This window comes from Elephas maximus, chromosome 3 (assembly GCF_024166365.1).
Source record: "Elephas maximus indicus isolate mEleMax1 chromosome 3, mEleMax1 primary haplotype, whole genome shotgun sequence".
In the NCBI taxonomy this organism is placed as follows: Eukaryota; Metazoa; Chordata; class Mammalia; order Proboscidea; family Elephantidae; genus Elephas; species Elephas maximus.
The window spans coordinates 19,106,679-19,126,976 of NC_064821.1; the positions used below are offsets into that span (position 1 = coordinate 19,106,679).

The 20,298-nt window shown below is 39.3% G+C and overlaps 1 protein-coding gene and 1 pseudogene across 1 annotated transcript; both read right to left on the reverse strand.

Annotated features, from left to right (window-relative positions):
- Positions 1-560: 560 nt before the first annotated feature.
- Positions 561-1,548, reverse strand: LOC126070986 (olfactory receptor 7G2-like; annotated as a pseudogene).
- Positions 1,549-11,522: 9,974 nt separating this feature from the next.
- LOC126070987 (olfactory receptor 7G2-like) lies at positions 11,523-12,107 on the reverse strand. The gene has a single exon (XM_049875303.1). It carries the CDS (start codon positions 12,105-12,107, stop codon positions 11,523-11,525), a length of 585 nt encoding a protein of 194 aa, XP_049731260.1.
- Between the last annotated feature and the right edge of the window lie 8,191 nt (positions 12,108-20,298).

Here is a 20,298-nt window from a genome sequence, read left to right on the forward strand (position 1 = left end):
CTCATTGAAGGTGTTCCTCTTTTTCACAGACCCTACTGGAAACCCTGATGGCGTAGATGTTAAGTGCTATGGCTGCACTTCTTCCAAACAGATTTGTTCATTTTCTGGTAGCCCATGGCGTATTCAATATTCTTCACCATCACCACAATTCAAAGGCATCAATTCTTTTTCAGTCTTCCTTATTTATTGTCCAGCTTTGGCATGCATATGAGGTGATTGAAAATACTCTAGCTTGGATCAGGTATACCTTAGTCCTCAAAGTGACATCTTTGCTTTTTAACACTTTAAAGAAGTCTTTTACAGAAGAATTCCCCAATGCAATATGTCATTTGATTTCTTGACTGCTGCTTCCATAGGCATTGATTGTGGATCCAAGTAAAATGAAATTATTGACGACTTCAGCATTTTCTCACTCATCATGAATAAGTTGAAATGTACATAGCCATTATGTTATCTAATCATTTTAAAAGAAGTTGCTCATGAAACAGTAAGACATCCTTGATCAGCAGTATTCTTTCCAATTTGACCCATCCTAGAGCCCAAAACAGGTGACACAATCACTAAAATGACAGTATTCTACTGATGAATGTCCTCAAGGGTCCCCTTATGTCTCTGTTCCTCAGGCTGTAGATAAAAGGATTCATCATTTGAGGGACCACACTGCACATCACTGAAGCTACTGCTATCTTCCTGGGAGAATGTGTAAACGCAGAACTGATGTACACACCAAAGATTGTTCCATATAATAAGGACAACTGAAAGGTGAGACCCGCAGGTGGAAAAAGCTTTATATTTTGCACCCACTGATGGCATTCTCAAAACAGAGGAGAAAATTCGAGTGTAAGAGAAAATGATTCCAGAGAGAGGAACACCACCCCATACAGTAGCCACAAAATACACTAGGATGTAATTGATGCGGGTATCAGAACAGGCGAGCTTGAGAATCTGAGCAAGTTCACAGAAGAAATGAGGGATTTCCAGGTCTATGCAGAAGGACAAATGCAGCACCAACAGACTGTGAAGTAGGGCGTTCACAATGCTAGTTAGTAAGGAGAGTAGGGAGAGCAAGCCACAGCAGTGGATGTTCGTGATGATGGTGTACCTCAGTGGGTGGCAGATGGCCACATAGCGGTCATAGGCCATTACTGCAAGGAGACAATTTTCCGAACCAGTAAATATCATTACAAAACAGGCCTGGGTCAGGCAGCCTGCGTAAGTGATGATTTGATTCTGTGCTTGGATGTTCACCAGCATGTTCGGGATTGTGGTTGTGCTGAAACAGATATCAACGAAGGAGAGGTTGGAAAGAAAGAAGTACATGGGGTTGTGGAGGTGGGAGTCAGAGCTGACAACCAGAACAATGAGTAGGTTTCCCAGGAGGGTGGCCAGGTACATAGATAGAAACAAACTGAATAAGGCAGGCTGCAGTTCTGGATCCTCTGTAAGTCCCAGAAGAAGAAATTCTGAAACATCTGTTTGGTTTCTAGGTTCCATATTGTTGGTGAATCTGATGGAAAAGATGGGATGACAGATAATCAAATGTGTGGCTCCTGGATGCCCAGCAAGAGCATCACCTGGGATCTTTTTAGAAATATAAGTTTTTCAAACTCACTCTGGACTGACTGATGATGAACTCTGGGATGAAGATTAGCCATTTGTGTTTCAAAAAGTCTTCCATGTATTTTGATGTATGCTAAAGTTTGAAAACCACCCCTGGTACAGTGTTCAGCATACGGGGCCCTCACAATGACATATCCTATTGTGATTGTGTGTGTGTATGTGTGTGTGTGTGTGTCATGGATTAAATCATATTCCCTAAAAAATGTGTGTATCAATTTGGCTGGGCCATAATTTCCAACACTGTGTGATTTTCCTGTATATTGTAAATCCTGCCTCTATGATGGTAATGAAGGCGGATGGGTGGCAGTTGTGTCAGTGAGGTAGGACTCAATCTAAAGACTGGATTGTGTCTTAAGGCAATTTCTTGAGATATAAAAGAGAGAAGCAAGCAGAGAGACAGGAGGACCTCATACCACCAAGAAAGCAGTGCTGGGAGCAGAGTGTGTCCTTTGGACCCAGGGTACCTGGGCAAAGAAGCTCCTAGTCTGGGGGAATGTTGATGAGAAGGCTGACAGAGAGAGAAAGGCTTCCCCTGGAGCGGACACCCTGAATTTGAACTTCTAGCCTACTTTACTGTGAAGAAATAAATTTCTCTTTGTTAAAGCCATCCACTTGCGGTATTTCTGTTATAGCAGCACTAGATGACGAAGACAGTGTGTGTGTCACGAACAATAGCACCTGGCATCTTTTACTTCTGGTACAGTGCTCGGCATATGGGGCCCTCACAATGGCATGTCCTGTTGTGATTGTATAAGTGTGTGTGTGTGTGTGTGTGTGTGTGTATGTCATGAACAATAGTACCAGGCATCTTTTACTCCTAGGACAGAAGTGGTGAACAGTGCAGTTGAGGAAAGACAAAATGAGAGAACATTCCTAGCATAATAAATGCTAACTTCAGGGAAGAATTTATATGGTGAAACTCCCACTGGGAATCTTGCACATGTAGAGAAGCAGAAGGAAGAAACACTCTAAATGAACATCAGTGATATCAATATTCATTTGGTGTGGATGAAATGATGAAATATATAGCAATGAAAAACAACAAATTAGGTCTAGATGAATCAACACACATAATCAAATCCTTGCAGAGGAAAAAAAAATGTATGACAAGAAGTCTACAGCATGAATTTTTTTTATTATTATTTTTAAAAATCTACTTGAATGTCACGGATTGAACTGTGTTGCCAAAAAATATACGTCAACTTGGTTAGGCCATGATTCCCAGTATTGCATGATTGTCTACCATATTGTCATCTGGTGTGATTTCCTTGTGTGTTATACATTCTATCACTATGATGTTAATGAAATGGATTAGTGGCAATTATATCAACGAGATCTACAGGATCAGATAACATTTTAAGCCAATCTCTTTTGAGCTATAAAAGAGAGAAGGAAGCAGAGAGACAATGGGACCTCATATCACCAAGAAAGCAGGACCAGAAGCAAAGCGCATCCTTTGGACCCAGGGTCCCTGAGTCTGAGATGCTCCTCCACCAGGGGAAGATTGATGACAAGGACCTTCCTCCAGAGCTGACAGAGAAAGAAAACCTTCCTGTGGAGCTGGTGCCCTGAATTTGGACTTGTAGCCTACTAGACTGTGAAAGAATAAATTTCTCTTTGTTTAAGCCATCCACTTGTTATATTTGTTATAGCAGCACTAGATGACTGAGACACCTAGTGAGTTTTTTTATTTTTTAGTGGATAATTCAAGCACAATGAAAAATAGAAAGAATAAGAATGAAGGGTTGGGCACCCACCAGTCCACTGGCAATTCCTACACGTCACCAACCATGCTTTAGATATTTTTATTGCAACAAAATAATGCAGGATTATTTGAGGCTCCCCACATCATGTATTTTGCACAATATTGATTCTTTTCCTTCTCCAGGGCTAAACACTACATTAACTTGATTGAGCTTATTCCTCTGCACTTTTTACTACATGTAGTATAATTCTTCCATAGAATTGCACAGTTCATATTTTTTAAAGCTTTATATAAACAGAATTGTACTGTATATGTCATTTTACATTTGGCTTTCTTGGTATGTTTTTTAATGAATGTTGATACCTTTAATTGCACTGCATTAATTTTGACTACAATAGAGTATTCCACTATATTATTACACCACAATATATTTCTTCATTCTCTCATTGACAGTTATTTTACTAATTGCCTTCTATCTGTCTACCCAACTACTGCCTTATGTATATACATATACATGTATAAATATATATGCTTGTCTGTGTGCATGTGTGTGTGTCTATGTTCGTGTGTGTGTGTGTGTGTGTATGTACATACATATACAGAGAGAGAGAAATATACATGTAGAATATAAAACCATGACTGGGGGATACCATCACATCCAAGATGCTGCTGATTCTGGGAGGAAAAAAGAGCAACAGAGAGGATTACAAAGCAGATGTTTTCTGTATATATATTTTGTTACTTAAAAAAAATACTTGAAGCTGCTACAGCAAAACATGAACAATATGAATTCTGGAAGGTGTAACAGGTGTTTTTTTTCTTTGGTTGTTTCATTATACTGCCTGTAGTATTCTAATTTCAAATATTTGGTAGTTTTATAAAGAGAAAGAAATAACCTAGTGAGGCAGCCTGCTAAGTCTGCCTGGGTCTCTGCTTCTTTCCCCATAGCTCTCAGAGCCTGGCACCAGGGATAATACCAAAACTTTCCTAAAGATGGTATCTCAAGTACCAGGGATAGGAAGATAAAGTGAAGCTCAACAACTCTCCTCACCACCACCAGCACAAGAATACAATAAGGGAATTTTGTAATACTCAGTGTTTGAGAAGGGGCAGGTTTCTGCACAGAAAGAATTTGATCCTTGCCATTGTAGAGACACAGGAAGAGACTAGCTGAGTAAGAGCTGCCTGATTTGGGTACAAAGACACAAGGAAACATGTCAGGAAGATGGGAGACATGTAGGAGTCCATGGGTGACTTGGTTCTAATCATTTCATGCATGTACTGTCTTCACACCTTCCCCTGGATGAAGCTACAGAGAAACACTTGTCCTCATTTCCAAACATTAACTAAGGGATTTAGGTTACCTGGCTGGCACCATGGAGGAATGATGCTTGACATCTGCCCTGGTTGTTGGATGATGTAGCCAGAAGGTCAGTACTCAGGAAAGGCAGAGGTACCAAGGAAGGCACCAGGCTCCTGGGCATGAGAACCATCTCTGAACGGAGTCTCAGGTGCATTGCTTTTTGACTGGAGAAGGACTTTTGAGTAAAGTGGTCACAGGTAGACTACTTACAGCCTCTGTGTCTCTGGGGACTCAATATCCAAAGCTCCTCATTAACCAAACACTTTTATTATCATTCTATTCCCAAGGTAGTGTAAATCCTGAAAGACCAAGCCAATGCAAACCAAGTGAATGTACTGCTGACAAGTCAATTCCAACTCATAGCAACCCTGTAGGACAGAGCAGATTTGCCCCACAGGGTTTCCAAGGCTGTGATCTTTAAGGAAGCAGACTGCCACATCTTTCTCCTGTGTAGCAGCTGGTTGGTATGAACACCAACTTTTCTGTTAACAGCTGAGCACTTAACCACTGAATCCTCAGGGCTCCCTGACCAAGAAAATGCTGTTCATGTTGTTAGGTGCCGTCAAGTCGGTTCCAACTCATACCGGCCCTATGCACAACAGAACGAAACACTGCCCGGTCCTGAGCCATCCTTACAATCGTTGTTATGCTTGAGCTCACTGTTGCAGCCACTGTCTCAATCCAACTCATTGAGGGTCTTCCTCTTTTCCACTGACCCTGTACTCTGCCAAGCATGATGTCCTTCTCCAGGGACTGATCCCTCCTGACAACATGTCTAAAGTATGTAAGATGCAGTCTCCCCTTCCTTGCTTCTAAGGAGCATTTTGGTTGTACTTCTTCTAAGACAGATTTGTTTGTTCTTTTGGCAGTCCATGGTATGTTCGATATTCCTCGCCAACACCACAATTCAAAGGCATCAATTCTTCTTTGGTCTCCTTAATCGTTGCCCAGCTTTCATATGCATAAGATGGAATTGAAAATACCATGGCTTGGATCAGGCGCACCTTAATCTTCAAGGTGACATCTTTGCTCTTCAACACTTTAAACAAGGTTGCCCATCTGCATATCTCACTTTGTTGATGAGTCTTCCTCCAATTTTAATGCCCAGTTCTTCTTCATATAGTCCACTTACTTGGATTATTTGCTCAGCATACAGATTGAATAAGTATGGTGAAAGGATGTAACCATGATACACAACTTTCCTGACTTTAAAGCACACATTATCCCCTTGTTCTGTTCGAATGACTGTCTCTTGATCCAATTAACCATTCCAGAATTTCCATTCTTCACAATCTTATCCATAATTTGTTATGATTCTCAGAGTCAAATGCCTTTGCATGGTGAATAAAATACAGGTAAACATCTTTCTGGTGTTTTCTGCTTTCAGCCAGGATTCATCTGACATCAGCAATGATATCCCTGCTTCCATGTCCTCTTTTGAATCTGGCTTGAATTTCTGGCAGTTCTATATTGATACATTGCTACAACCACTTTGGAAGGATCTTTAGCAAAATATTACTTGAGTGTGATATTAACAATATTTTTCTATAATTTTTGCATTTTTTTGGATCGCCTTTCTTTGGAATAGGCATGAATATGGATCTCTTTCAGTCAGTTGGCCAGGCAGCTGTCTTCCAAATTTCTTGACATAGACAAGGAAGTACTTCTAAAACTGTATGCATTTGACAGGCCCCCACATGTCTGTCAGTTTGTAGTACTGTGGGGCTTGCCTATTACTGTGATACTGGAAGCTAAGCCACTGGTATTCAAATACCAGCAGGCCACCCATGGTGGACAGGTTTCAGCTGAGCTCCTGGACTAAGACAGACTAGGAAGAAGGACTGAGCAGTTTCCTTCTGAAAAGAATTGCCTAGTGAAAACCTTTTGAATAGCAGCACAACAATGTCTGATATAGTGCCAGCAGATGAGCCCCTCGAATTGGAAGGCTCTCAAAATACAACTGAGGAAAAGCTGTCTCTTCAAAGTAGAGATGACCTTAACAATCTGGATGGAGCCAAGCTTCTGGACCTTCATTTGCTGATGTGGCACAATTCAAAATGAGAACAACTACAAATATTCATTTATAATAAGAACATGGAATGTACGAAGTATGAAACTAGGAAAATTGGAAATCATCAAAAATGAAATGGAACATATAAACTTAGATACGCTAGGTACTAGTGAGCTGAAATGGACTGGTATAGGCCATTTTGAATTGGATATTCATATGGTTTACTATGCCAGGAATGATGACTTGAAGAGGAACGGCATTGCATTCATTGTAAAAAAAAAAAAAAAAAAAAGAACATTTCAAGATCTATCCTGAAAGACAATGCTGTCAGTGATAGGATAATATCCACATATCTACAAGGAAGATCAGTTACTACGAAAATTATTCAAATTTACACACCAACCACTAAGGCCAAAGATGAAGAAACTGAAGATTTTACCAACTTCTGCAGTCTGAAATTGATCAAACATGCAATCAGGATGCATTGATAATTACTGGCGATTGGAATGCAAAAGATGAAAACAAAGAACAAGAATCAGTAGTTGGAAAATATGGCCTTGATGATAGAAACAATGCCAGAGATTGCATGATATAATTTTGCAAGACCAACGTCTTCACCGAAAATAACATTTTCAGCAGCATAAATGGCGAATATACATGTGGACCTCACCAGATGGGATACACAGGAATCAAATTGACTGCACCTGTGGAAAGAGAAGATGTAAATACTCTATATCATTAGTCAGAATAAGGCCAGGGGCTGACTGCAGAATAGACCACCAATTACTCATATGCAAGCTGAAGGTGAAACTGAAGAAAATTAGAAAAAGTCCATGAGAGCCAAAGTATGACTTGCGTATACCCCACCTGAACTTAGAGACCACCTCAAGAATAGATTCGATGCATTGAACACTGGTGACCAAAGACCAGATGAGTTGAGAATGGCATCAAGGACTTCATACACTAAGAAAGCAAAAAGTCATTGAAAAGACAGTAAAGAAAAAAAGACCAAAATGGATATCAAAAGAGACTCTGAAACTTGATCTTGAATGTCGAGTATCTAAAGCAAAAGGATGAAATGGTGAAGTAGAAGAGTAGAACAGAAGACTTCAAAGGGCAGCTTGAGAAGACAAAGTAAAGTATTATAATGAATGACATGTGCAAGGACCTGGAGATAGAAAACCAAAAGAGAGGAATACACTTGGTGTTTCTCAAGCTGAAAGAACTGGAGAAAAAAATTCAAGCCTCTAATTGCAATACTGGTGGTTTGTATGGGAAAAATATTAAATGATGCAGGAAGCATCAAAAGAAGATAGAAAGAATACACAGAGTCACTAACTGTCACCTAATTGGTAGACTTTTAGCCATTTTAGGAGGTAGCATACAATCAAGAACTGATGGTATTGAAGGAAGAAGTCTGAGCTGCACTGAAGGCATTGGTGAAAAACAAGCTACCAGAAATTGATGGAACACCTTTTTTTTTTTTTTTAATTGAGAGATAGCAAGTGGGAAGTTGGATATATAAGTCTGGCATTTGGGGAAGTGCTCCTTTCTAAGTACAAATTTAGGATTCATTTGTCTTGAGATGAATTTTAAATCGATGAGTCTGGATGCTGTTGCAAAGGATTGAATGTAGTTGGAGAGGAAGATGTCTGAGGACTGAAACAGGGGGCCCTCCAGTGTTTACAGATTGGAAAGATGAGAAGACACATCAAGGAGACTGAGAAATAGTAGCTAGTCAGGTAGGAATAAAGTCAAAATAATATACGGTGCTGAAAGCCAAGTGAAGAAAGTGTGCCAATATGTAATAATCAGAGACAATGTGGTTGAAAAGAGAAGGACAGAGAATTAACCGACCTGAACTGGGTTGGACTTGTTAAGGTAGAGAACATTGGCAGCTCTTCAAAAGGACTCTCTGTAAAGTGTTGGGGCAAAAGCCTGATTGCATAGACTTCAGGAGTAAACAGAGAGAGAAGAATTGGGGAGAGTGAGTGGAGACATCTGTTTTGAGGAGTTTTGCTATATGAAGAGGGCAGAGAAATGAGTCTACTGGTAGAGCAAAATGAGGGGTTCAGGGAAGGTTATTTTTTCTTTCTTTTTTGTAAGATTTGAGGAATTCAAATATATTGCATGCTATTGAAAATGAACAAGTCAAAGGGAGAAACCTGATGATGCAAGACAGAGATGGGGGAATTACCAGAGTTACGTCCTAACACAGACAGGAGAGGTTGAATTCTATGCACAAGTGGAAGTGTTGGTCTTGGTTACATCCACCTGACTATAATTCTTTCAAGCAGAAACAGAAAGCAAGTAATCTTGGAAACATTAAACAAATAAAGTACTCAATGATATAATTTGTCACAAAACACAAACTGAGATACACAGTTTTACAGGCACATTCTTCAAAGCACTCGAGGGAGTTAATTTAAAGATTAAAGGAAGGTTTCAGAAAATGTTAGGGATCAGATATTATCTCCCTTTATAAGGCTAGCACGACCTTAGTGCCCAAACCAGACCAGGTTAGCACAAGAAAGAAAAATCCCAGGGTTTAAAAATTTTATACAAGAACAAGGAGAAACAACATCTACCTTGATGGCAAATAAGAACAATGGGGACTATCTGCCTTACCAACTATCAAGATATATCATGGAACTATAATGACTAAAACAGGATGGTTCTAGTACTATATTGAAAGATAGAACTAATAGGATCTTCATCTATGTGAACACTTATCAAAGACAGAAGCATCAAACATTTTATTTATGACAACAGGGCATTGCAGAGAAAAGATGCAATCATCCAGGAAATAATGCTGAGATCATTTTTTATCCATATGGAAAGCAAATGAAATTGGTTTCTCCATCACATCATATTCAAAGATAATTCCAATGCCTTTTAAACACAAAAGTAAAAGTGATTAAATGTTTACAAGACAATATAGGCAGACATTTTTATGAGATTGGAGGAGTTAATCACTTCTTAAATGAAAATACAACCTGCACAGTCCAAAAGGGAAAACACTGATCAATCCAACCAACTTAAAAATAAGCCACTAAAACAAGTCACTTGAGAATGAAAATTTCAAGTTTTTCTTTCAGGATAAGAAAGAGAACACAGCAGGACAAATAAACATCCAATGAAGTATTTCCAAATACGGCATTACCTACAACACAAGTATCAATTGGTAATATATATTCAAACTAGTAAACTAGGATAATGGCTGAAGTAAGTGCTTCAAATATAGGAAACAGAAGGAATACAAAAGGAGAGAGCGCTACACTTGTAAATAAATTGTTCTGACTCGCATTCATTAGGTAAATTAATTTAATTCTACATGGCAGGCATTGTTCTAAACATTTGTAATCATTGTAGCACTTAACCACACTTCACACTTTTCTAATCAAAGCATTCATTTAGTCCTTCCAAGGTAATGAAATTTCTCTTGACAGTAACTATTTTTAGAAGGGGCATATGCCCCAATTCAGGCTGATGATATAGGATGTTCTCTTAATGATTCCTAGGAAAGATTATCTCTTGATTGTTACTCTTGCTGTTAGGGGTCATCAAGTCAATTCAGCAGAATGAAACACTGCCCAGTCCTGTCCAATTTTCACAATCATTGCTATGAGTTGGAGCCCACTGATGCAGCCACTGTCAGTCCGTCTCTTTCAGTGGTGACCTATTTCTCCCTGACCCTCTGTTTTACCAAGCATAATGTCCTCCAGGGACTGATCCCACCTAATAACATGTCCAAAGTACATGAGACGCAGTCTCTCCATCCTTGCTTCTAAGGAGCATTCTGGCTCTACTTCTTCCAAGACACATTTGTTTGTTCTTCTGGCAGCCCATGGTATGTTCAAGGGTCTTTGTCAACACCATAATTCAAAGGCATCAATTCTTCCATCTTCCTCATTTATTGCCCAGCTTTCATATGCATATGAGCCAATTGAAAAGACCTTGGCTTCGGTGAGGTTCATCTTAGTCTTCAAAGTGACATCTTTGCTTTTTAACATTTTAAAGAATTATTTGCAGCAGATTTGCCCAATGCAGTACAGCATTTGATTTCCAGACTGCTGCTTCCATGGGTGTTGATTGTGGATCCAAGTAAAATGAAAGTCTTGACAAGTTTAATATTTTTCTCCATTCATCATGAATTAACTGAAATGTACCTAGCTGTTGTTTTACCCAGTTGTTTTAGAAGAATATGCTGATTGAACAGTCAGACATCTTGGATCACCAGTTGCCTTAGTTATTAGTGCTGCTATAACAGAAATACCAAAAGTGGGTGGCTTCAACAAACAAAAGTTTATTTTCTCACAGTATAGTAGGCTAGAAGTCCAAATTCAGGGCATCGGCTGCAGAGTAAGCCTTTCTCTCTCCACAAGTTCTGGAGGAAGGTCCTTCTTGTCAATCTTCCCTTGGTCTAAGAGCTTCTCTGCTCAGGAACCCCAAATCCAAAGGACATCCTCTGCTCCCAGCACTGCTTTCCTGCTGGTATGAGGTAGCCCTGCCTCTCTGCCAGCTTCCCTCTTTTATATTTCAAAAGAGATTTGATCAAGACAAATCTAATCTTGTAAATTGAGTCCTGCTTCATAAACACAACTGTCTCTAATCCCATCTCATCAACATCATAGACATAGATTTTACAACACATAGGAAAATCACATCAGATGACAAAATGGTGGGCAATCACACAATACTGGGAATCATGGCCTAACCAAATTCATACACATATTTTTAGGAGATAAAATTCAATCCATGTCAGCAGTATTCCTTCCACATTGACCCATCCTATCCCAAGCCCAAAACAGAAGACACAGTCACTAAAATGATGGTATCCTACTGATGATTTTCCTCAAGGCTCCTTTCATGTCCCTGTTCCTCAGGCTATAGATAAAAGGGTTCATCATTTGAGGGACCACACTGTACTTCACTGAGGCTACTGCTGTCTTGCTGGAAGAGTGTGTAAATGCAGAACAGATGTACACACCAAGGCCTGCCTGAGAGATTAAGGAAACAACTGAGAGGTGAGACCCAGGAGTGGAAAATGCTTTATACTTTGCACCCACTGATGGCATTCTCAAAACAGAGGAGAAAATCCGAGTGTAAGAGCAAATGATTCCAGAGAGAGGAACAGTACCCCATACAGTAGCCACAAAATACACTAGGATGTAATTGATGATGGTATCAGAACAGGTGAGCTTGAGAATCTGAGCAAGTTCACAGGAGAAACGAGGGATTTCCAGATCTGTGCAGAAGGACAGATGCAACACCATCAGACTGTGAAGTAGGGGATTCACAATGCTAGTTAGTAAGGGGAGTAGGGAGAGCAAGCCACAGAGGCAGGTGTTCAAGATAATGGTGTATCTCCGTGGGTGGCAGACAGTCACATAGAGGTCATAGCCCATTGCTGCAAGGAGAAAATTCTCCAAACCAGTAAAAACCAGGACAAAACAGACCTGGGGTGAGGCACCCTATGTAAATGATGTTATGATTCTGTGCTTGGATGTTCACCAGCATGTTCAGGGTCATGGTTGTGCTGAAACAGATGTCAGTGAAGGAGAGACTGGAGAGAAAGAAGTTCATGGGAGTGTGGAGGTGGGAGTCAGAGCTGACAGCCAGGATGATGAGTAAGTTCCCCAGGAGGGTGACCAGGTATATGGACAGAAATAGGCTAAAGAGGAGAGGCTGCGATCCTGGATCCTCTGTAATTCCCAGAAGAAGGAATTCTGAAACACCTGTTTGATTTCTGGGTTCCATATTATTGGTGAATCTGATGGAAAAGATGCGGTGACAGATAATCAAAAGTGTGGTTCCTCGACACCCAGCAAGATCATTACCTGAAATCCTGTTAGAAATGCAAGTTTTGGGGACCCACTCAAGACTTAGTGATGATAAACTCTGGGATGAGGACTAACGGTTTATGTTTTAACAAGACTTCCACGTGATTCTGATGTATGCTGAAGTTTGAAAACCACTACTTCAGAAAGAAATGTTCTTGTCTACATTATGAACCGAAGGAAATATTCAAATCTTTCTTTCCACGTATGCCTCTTTCTTTGTCTCCCTCCAATCCTTCTAAAGGTTCAAATTTTATTTGAGCACCCACTCTATTTCAACACACTGTACCAAGTTATGAAGATGAAGTAAAGAATAAGCATGGCCTTTTCCCTTCAGAATTATTCCATGCCTTCAAATGGATTAAAACAATGAAATCCATTTGCAGAGCAACGGTTGTCAAACTTTGGAATCCTTCAGAATCCCCTAAAGAGCTTGTCAATGATGAATTAGTTCATACTGTCACCCCCATCAACCTGGGCGCACACTTGGGAAATGTGGTGTTATGTCATAGACACAACGTGCAAAGTGAGTGAGTAGCAGTGATTGTGTCTGAGCTCAGATTACCTAACTGCCAAGTTGATTCTCTTGATGTCTCTCTGTTAATGTCTCCAAATAGTACACAATTAATACCCCTAGTCACTCAGATTTCATAATTGCCCTTAAAAAATTTTCGTATCTCCTTCAGATAAAGTCTCCAGGGTATTTCCACCTCTGCCTACGAAGTTTGTATGTAACAGATGGAATGGCATCCAACCAGATCCACACTTTGGATCTGAGGTGAAGATTAGAAAATGTTATCTATAAACCTGAAGCTCAAAAGACTTCCTCATGGAAACATATGTCATCTGCATTAGTGACTGAATCCAAGAAAAGCTAGGCAACCAAGTAAATGAGATTCTCTGTTCTCCCAATTATATGAAGCATTAAAAAATTCTTCCCTGGACATGATAGGTGACATATCATTCTTTTTAAAGCCTATTTCATCAAAGAGGTCATTCAAATGGCAAACAACCACATGAAAGGATGCTCAAAGTCATCCATTAGGGAGATGTAAATCAAAACCACAACGAGATATCCCTTCGCCCCATTATAATGACGATGATAAAAAAAAGAAAACAATAAACATTGCAGAGGATGTGGAGAAACTGGAAACCTCATCTATTCCTGTGGAAATGCAAAATGGTATAGTTGCTGTGGAAAACAGGTCGGCCATCCTTCAAAAGGTTGGACATGGGACAACCACATGACCCAGCAACCCCAATGCTAGACCAATTGCTATCAAGTCAATCCAACTATATTCCCAGAAGAAGTAAAGGTAGAAATGCAAACAGATACCTGTACACTAATGCTCCTTGCAGGACTTTTCACAATAGCCAAAGGTGGAAATAACTGAAATGCTCAACTGATGAATGGATAAACAAAATATGATGTATACACACAATTGAATACTTTTTTTGGTGTCCAGTCTAATTCCAACTCATAACAACCCTATGAGAAGGAGTAGGACTGCCCCATAGAGTTTCCGAGGCTATAATCTTTATAGAAGCAGATTGACACATCTTTCTCCCATAGAATGGCTGTTGGATTCAAACCACCGATCTTTGAGTTAGCAGTCATTTGCTTAATCACTGTGCCAACAGGGTTCCTTTTGGATAAATCTAGAAAACATTATGCTGGGGAAATAAGTCAGTCACAAAAGGACAGACACTGTATAAAGTCATTTATATAAAGTAAGCAAATACAAAGGAACCAAAGCTTATTAATGGTTCCCAGGGGTGGAAGGACTGGGACAAGAGAGTTTTTGATTAGAAGGCATTGAATGTATGTTCCTGGTGGTGGGATAATTTGGAAAAAGATACCTAGAATGGTTGCACAACTCGAAGGATGTAAACAGTGTCACTGAACTGAATTTCAGTGTCACTGAAATTGCTGAATTCCTGTGTGTTTTGTTGTGTATATTTGCACCACGATAAAAAATTAAAAAAACAAATACTTATGGAGATGTTGGAATGATGAGAAATGAGTAGGCAAAAGGCAATTGGTACAGGGCTCAGCATATGGAGCCCTCACAAAGGTATGTCCTAATATGATTGTGTGTGTGTGTGTGTGTGTGTGTGTGTGTGATGAATATTAGCACCTGGCATCTGTTACTCCTAGGACAGAAGTGATGAACAGGGCAGCTGAGGGAAGACAAAAAGAGAGAACATTGTGGCATAATAACTGCAAACTGCAGGGAAGAATTTATATGGGAAAATGCCGTCTGGGAATCTTTTTCACGTAGAGAAGCAGAAGAAGGAAACATCCTAAATGAACATCAATGATATCAATACTCATTTGGCATGGACAGCTGAAGAAATATATAGCAATGTAAACAAATAAATTAGGTCTAGATGCATCAACACAAATAATGAAAACTTAGCAGAGAAAAAAAAATGTATGAGAAGAATTCCACTTACAACTTGAAAAAACTTTGATTTTTTTTAAACCTAAGAAGGTATTTTTGTATTATGGATACTTCAAGAATAATGAAAAGTACAGAGAATAACAATGAAGGGTTGGGTACCCACCAGTCAACACTATCAATTCACACACTTCACCACCCTTGCTTTAGATATTTTTATTGCAAGAAAATAATGTATGCATATTTGAGATTCCCCACATCATGTATTTTACACAATATTGATTCTTTTCCTTCCTCAGCGTTAAGCACTACATTAACTTACTTGGCATTGTTTCTCTACTCTTTTTACTATATTTAATATTATTCACCACAAAATTGCATTGTTTGCATTTTTAAATGCTTTGTATAAACGGAATCATACTGAATATGTCATTTTACAATTGGCTGTCTTAATGTTTTGTTTTAAATTAATGCCGATACATTTAATTCTGCTTAATCTTTTTAAGTACAATAGAGTAGGTATTTCACTATGTTATTACACCACAACTTTTTTCTTCATTTCCTCACTAATAGTTATTATAGTTATTGCCTCCTAGCAGTCTATCCACCAGGATGCTCCTTAGAAGCAAGGATGGCGAGGCTTGGCTCACATCCACGTTATCAGGGGAGATCAGGCTTGGAGAAGGACATCAGGCTTTGTAGAGCAGAGGGTCAGCAAAAGAGAGAAAGACCCTCAATGAGATGGACTGACACAGTGGCTCCAACGATGGGCTCAAGGATAACAATGATTGTGAAGATGGTGCAGGACTGGGCGGTGTTTCATTCTGTCATACATAGCATTGCTATGAGTTGAAACTGACTCAAAGGCACCTAACAACAACATGTATATACATATACACAGATAGATAGGTACATATAAAATATAAAACTATGAATGCTGCTTCTGGAACGGAAAGAGAACAACAGAAAGGATTACGAAAGGTATGCTTCCTGTATACATATTATTTTGCCACTTTAAAAAGAATACTTGAAGGTGTTACAGCAGAACATAAACAACTGTCAATTCTGGAAATGTGTAAGAGGTGGTCCTTTTTTTTTTTTTTTTTCATTACACTGTCTGTACTGTTCTAATTTTAAATATTTGGTAATTTTATACAGAGAAACAGACAAATTAGTGAGGTACCCAAGTCTTTCTCTCCAATTGCTTCCCTGGAGCCTCAGAGCCTGGCACAAAGTATAATACCCAAACTTTCCCAAAGATGGTATATCAAAAACCAGTTATAGGAAGATAAAGTGAAGCTCACCAACTCTCCTCCTCACCAGCAGCACAAGAATACAAGTAAACAACAAGGAATTTTCTAGCAGTCATATTTGAGAAGGGCAAATTTCTGCTCCAGAAGAAAATGATCCTTGCCATTGTAGAGGCAGAGTGAGAGAGTAGCTGAATGAATACTGCTTGATATTGCTGCAAAGATATGAGGAAATATGTCAGAAAGATGGGAGACGGTTAGGCAGGAGTCCATGGGTGAGTTGACTCTAATCATTTCATGCATGTACTCTCTTCACAGTTTCTCCTGGATGACGCTATAAGGAAACACCCATCCTAATTTCCAAACATTAACTAAGGGATTTAGGTTACCTGGCTGGCATCACTAGGAATGATGCTTGACATCTGCCCTGGATGTTGGATGCTGTAGCCAGAAGATCTGTACTCAGGGAAGGCAGAGGGACCAAGGGAGGCACCAGGCTCCTGGGCATGAAGACCATCTGTGGGCGGAGTTTCAGGTGCACTGTTCCTTGACTAGAGAAGGACTTTTGAGTGAAGTTGTCACTGGAAGACTATCTGCAACCTCTGTGTCCCTGGCGGCTCAATATCCAAAGCTCCGTTAATCACTTTTGTTGTCATTCTGATCCCAGGGCAGTGCAAATTCTGATAGACCAAGACAATCCAAGCCAACCAAATCCACTGCCATCGAGTCCATTCTGACTCCTAGTGACCCTTTAGTACAGAGTAGAACTGCCCTAAGCAGACTGCCATGTCTTTCTCCTGCAGAGTGGATGGTGGGCTTAAACCTCCAGCTTTTTGGTCAGCAGCCGAGTGTTTAATAGCTTTACAACCAGGGCTCCCTTACCAAGGCAATAATAAACGGGAATTCAGGAAGGCTGATTTCCTGACCCTTAGAGGCCAGGTGACTGCCATTTACTTTTCTTCATCTCTTCCTGCTCATCTCCAATTCACACACCTTGCACATCAATCTTCCCTTTTTCCATACAACTGAAAGCATGTCTATCTCATCAATGATGTTAGGAAGTCTGATTCCAATTTAAGGTGTAAAAATATAGTTTATATAGGTGAACATGTTATATTTATAATAGCTAAAATATGTAAAAATGTAAATACCTAGGAATTTATCTAAGTGTCATTGAATGTTTCCTGAACTTTAATCTTCATTCTGCGTGTTTCATAAAGCAGATTCTAATCTATTCTTTGTGGTCAATTCTGGCTGCAAACAGTATAGACGAAACTGTTACTTCCTCTTTTGATTTTCGTATTGTTTCAATGTATATCTCTCTTTTCACTCAGGGACTATGAATTGAAACTATGGTTCTTCATTTTTAACAGAGTTGTGAGAAATCACAGTGTCACTGGCTAGGACTAGTTTGGAGGTTTATCTGTACTCAGTAAATTTGACTAAATGACAGCCATTATTTTATGGGCGAAAATGGTGCTCCAAGTTAATATTCACTTAAAAACCTTTTGTCTTTTTTTAAATCTCAAATTGTCTTTTATTTAAATATTGTAAGATCTTGCACTCTATAAGTAATGTCCCAGTGCTGTCCTGACGTACCTCCTTAGGTTGAACCTTTACTACTGTTCCCCATCAACATGTCAGTCACTTTGGTGTGAGCTAACTGCATTTAATGGCACACTCTTTTTTTTTTTTTTTTTTCCTAGTCCTTGCTTATGGGCTGTTGTGTGTGCCCTTTAGTCTCATTCTGTTTTATGGACCTGTCTAATCTTTGGCTGAAGGGTGAAGCTCAGGAGTGACTTCGTTACTGAGCTAAAAGTTGTCTGGGAGCCATAGTCTCCAAGTTTCTCCAATCACTGTCATTCCAGGAAGTCTGTAAACCTTTCATCTTTAAATGAATTCAATATTTTCATATATTGATCAATTTATTTTACCACATGTTAACTGTTTCCATATGAACTTTGTTAATCTATGGTTTTCTCGACAGGCCTTTTGAAAAAAACAAATGACATTTTAAAGTCACCCTTTGCCATCCTAACACTATTACTTCAAACACATGAAATAATAGATAAAATACAACAAGGTGTAGTGGGAGCATCTTAGAGAAGAGAGAGTGCACACACAGATGGAAAGAGACAGACAGAAAAAAAAAAAAAAAAAAAAACCTCACCATCATTCTGCAAATTACGATTTAAACAGCCAGGAATGAAAATCATTGTAAAACAAAAACAGGGAGCCAACAAAATCAATGATCAACATATGGAGACCAGCAGGACTATAATAGAATGAATGATGGGGAAAATAGAAACATGAGATCAAAGACGTAGTGTGAGTTTATTAGACAAACAGCCTCCTGATGATGGCAAGGGCAGATGCAGGGAGGTCACAGAAAGTGCTTTTGTAAAAATCCTAAAATGATAGTGGCTTGGATCAGGGTGATAACAGTGAAGGTGGTGAGATTTGCCTGAATTCTGGATATATTTAATCGGTATAGATAACTGGGTTTTCTGAAAGGTTGGACACAGGTTATAAGAGGAATAGAAGAATCAAAGAGGGTGCTCAATGAGAGAAAACTACTTAACACCTGAAAGAATAGAGTTGTCATTCACTGTGATAGGTAAGGTCACTGTGTGGTGCAAAAGTTTATATGCTCAGCTACTAACAAAAGCCTTGGTGGTTCAAATCCACCCAGAGGAATCTTAGATGCATGGCCTGGTGATGTACTTCCAAAACATCAGCGCTACTGAAAACTCTATGGAAGACAGTTCTACTTCACACATGGGGTTGCCCTGAGTTGGAATCAACTTGACAGTAAATGATTTTGTTTTGGTTTTGGTTTTCTTGTTTGTTTTCGTTTTTTTTTTTTTGAGATAGGTAAGACTGTATGATGAGCAAGTAATTAGCAAAGCCAGATTATATGAAGAAGAATGCAGCATCAGGTTTGGAGGAAGACTCATTAACAATCCATGATATGCAGATGGTGCAACCTTGTTTGCTGAAAGCTAAGAGGATTTGAAGAACTTACTGAAGAAAATGATAGACGAAGGCCTTCAGTATGGATTACGTCTCAACATAAAGAAAACAAAAATCCTCACAACTGGATCAATAAGCAATATTGTCATAAATGGAGATAAGATTGAAGTTGTCAAAGATTTCATTTTATTTGGATCCACAATCAATGCCCATGGAAGCAAAAGTCAAGAAATTAAACGAGTTATTGCATTACCACCTTTTCTACAAAACAGATCTTTCAATTGTTTAAAAAAAAAAAAAGCAAGATGCCATTTTTAGGACTAAGGTGCATGGGACCCAAGCCATGGTGCTTTCAATTGCCTTATATGTGTGTGAAAGTTGGACAATGAATGAGGAAGACTAAGAAGATCTGATACCTTTGAGTTTTGCTGTTGGCAAAGAATATTGAATATACCATGGACTGACAGAAGAATTGCCAAAAAAAAACTGTTTTGGAAGAAGTACAGAGAGGATGCTCCTTAGAAGCCAGGCTGGCAAGACTTCATCTCACATACTTTGGACGTGCTATCAGGAGGGTCAGTCCCCAGACAAAGACATCATGCTTGGTAAAGTAGAGGGTCCGTGAAAAAGAAGACCCTCAACAACATGGATTGACAGCATGGCTGTAAAAATGGGCTCAAACATAACAATGATTGTGAGGATGGTACAGGATTGGGCAGTGTTTTGTTTTGTTGTACATAGTGTTACTATGAGTCAGAACCAAGAAGACGGCACCTAACAACAAAAATAACAACAAGAAGGCTGGGGGCAAGGTATACTGAGGAATAGCAAGTGGAAAGTTGGATATACAAGTCTGGGATTCAGAGGAGAATTCCTCTCTAAATATTAATTTGGGGCTCATTTGTTTTCAGATGACTTTTAAATCAATGAGTCTGGATGCTATCACAAAGGAGTGAAGTTAGCTGGAGAAGAAGAGGTCTGAGGACTGAAACAGGAGACCCTGCAGTGTTTCAAGATTAGAAAACACATTAAAGGAGACTGAGAAATAGTAGCTAGTGAGGTAGGAGTGAAACCAAAATAATGTGTGGTGTTGAAATCCAAGTGAAGAAAGTGTTTCTGTAGGTAATAAACTAA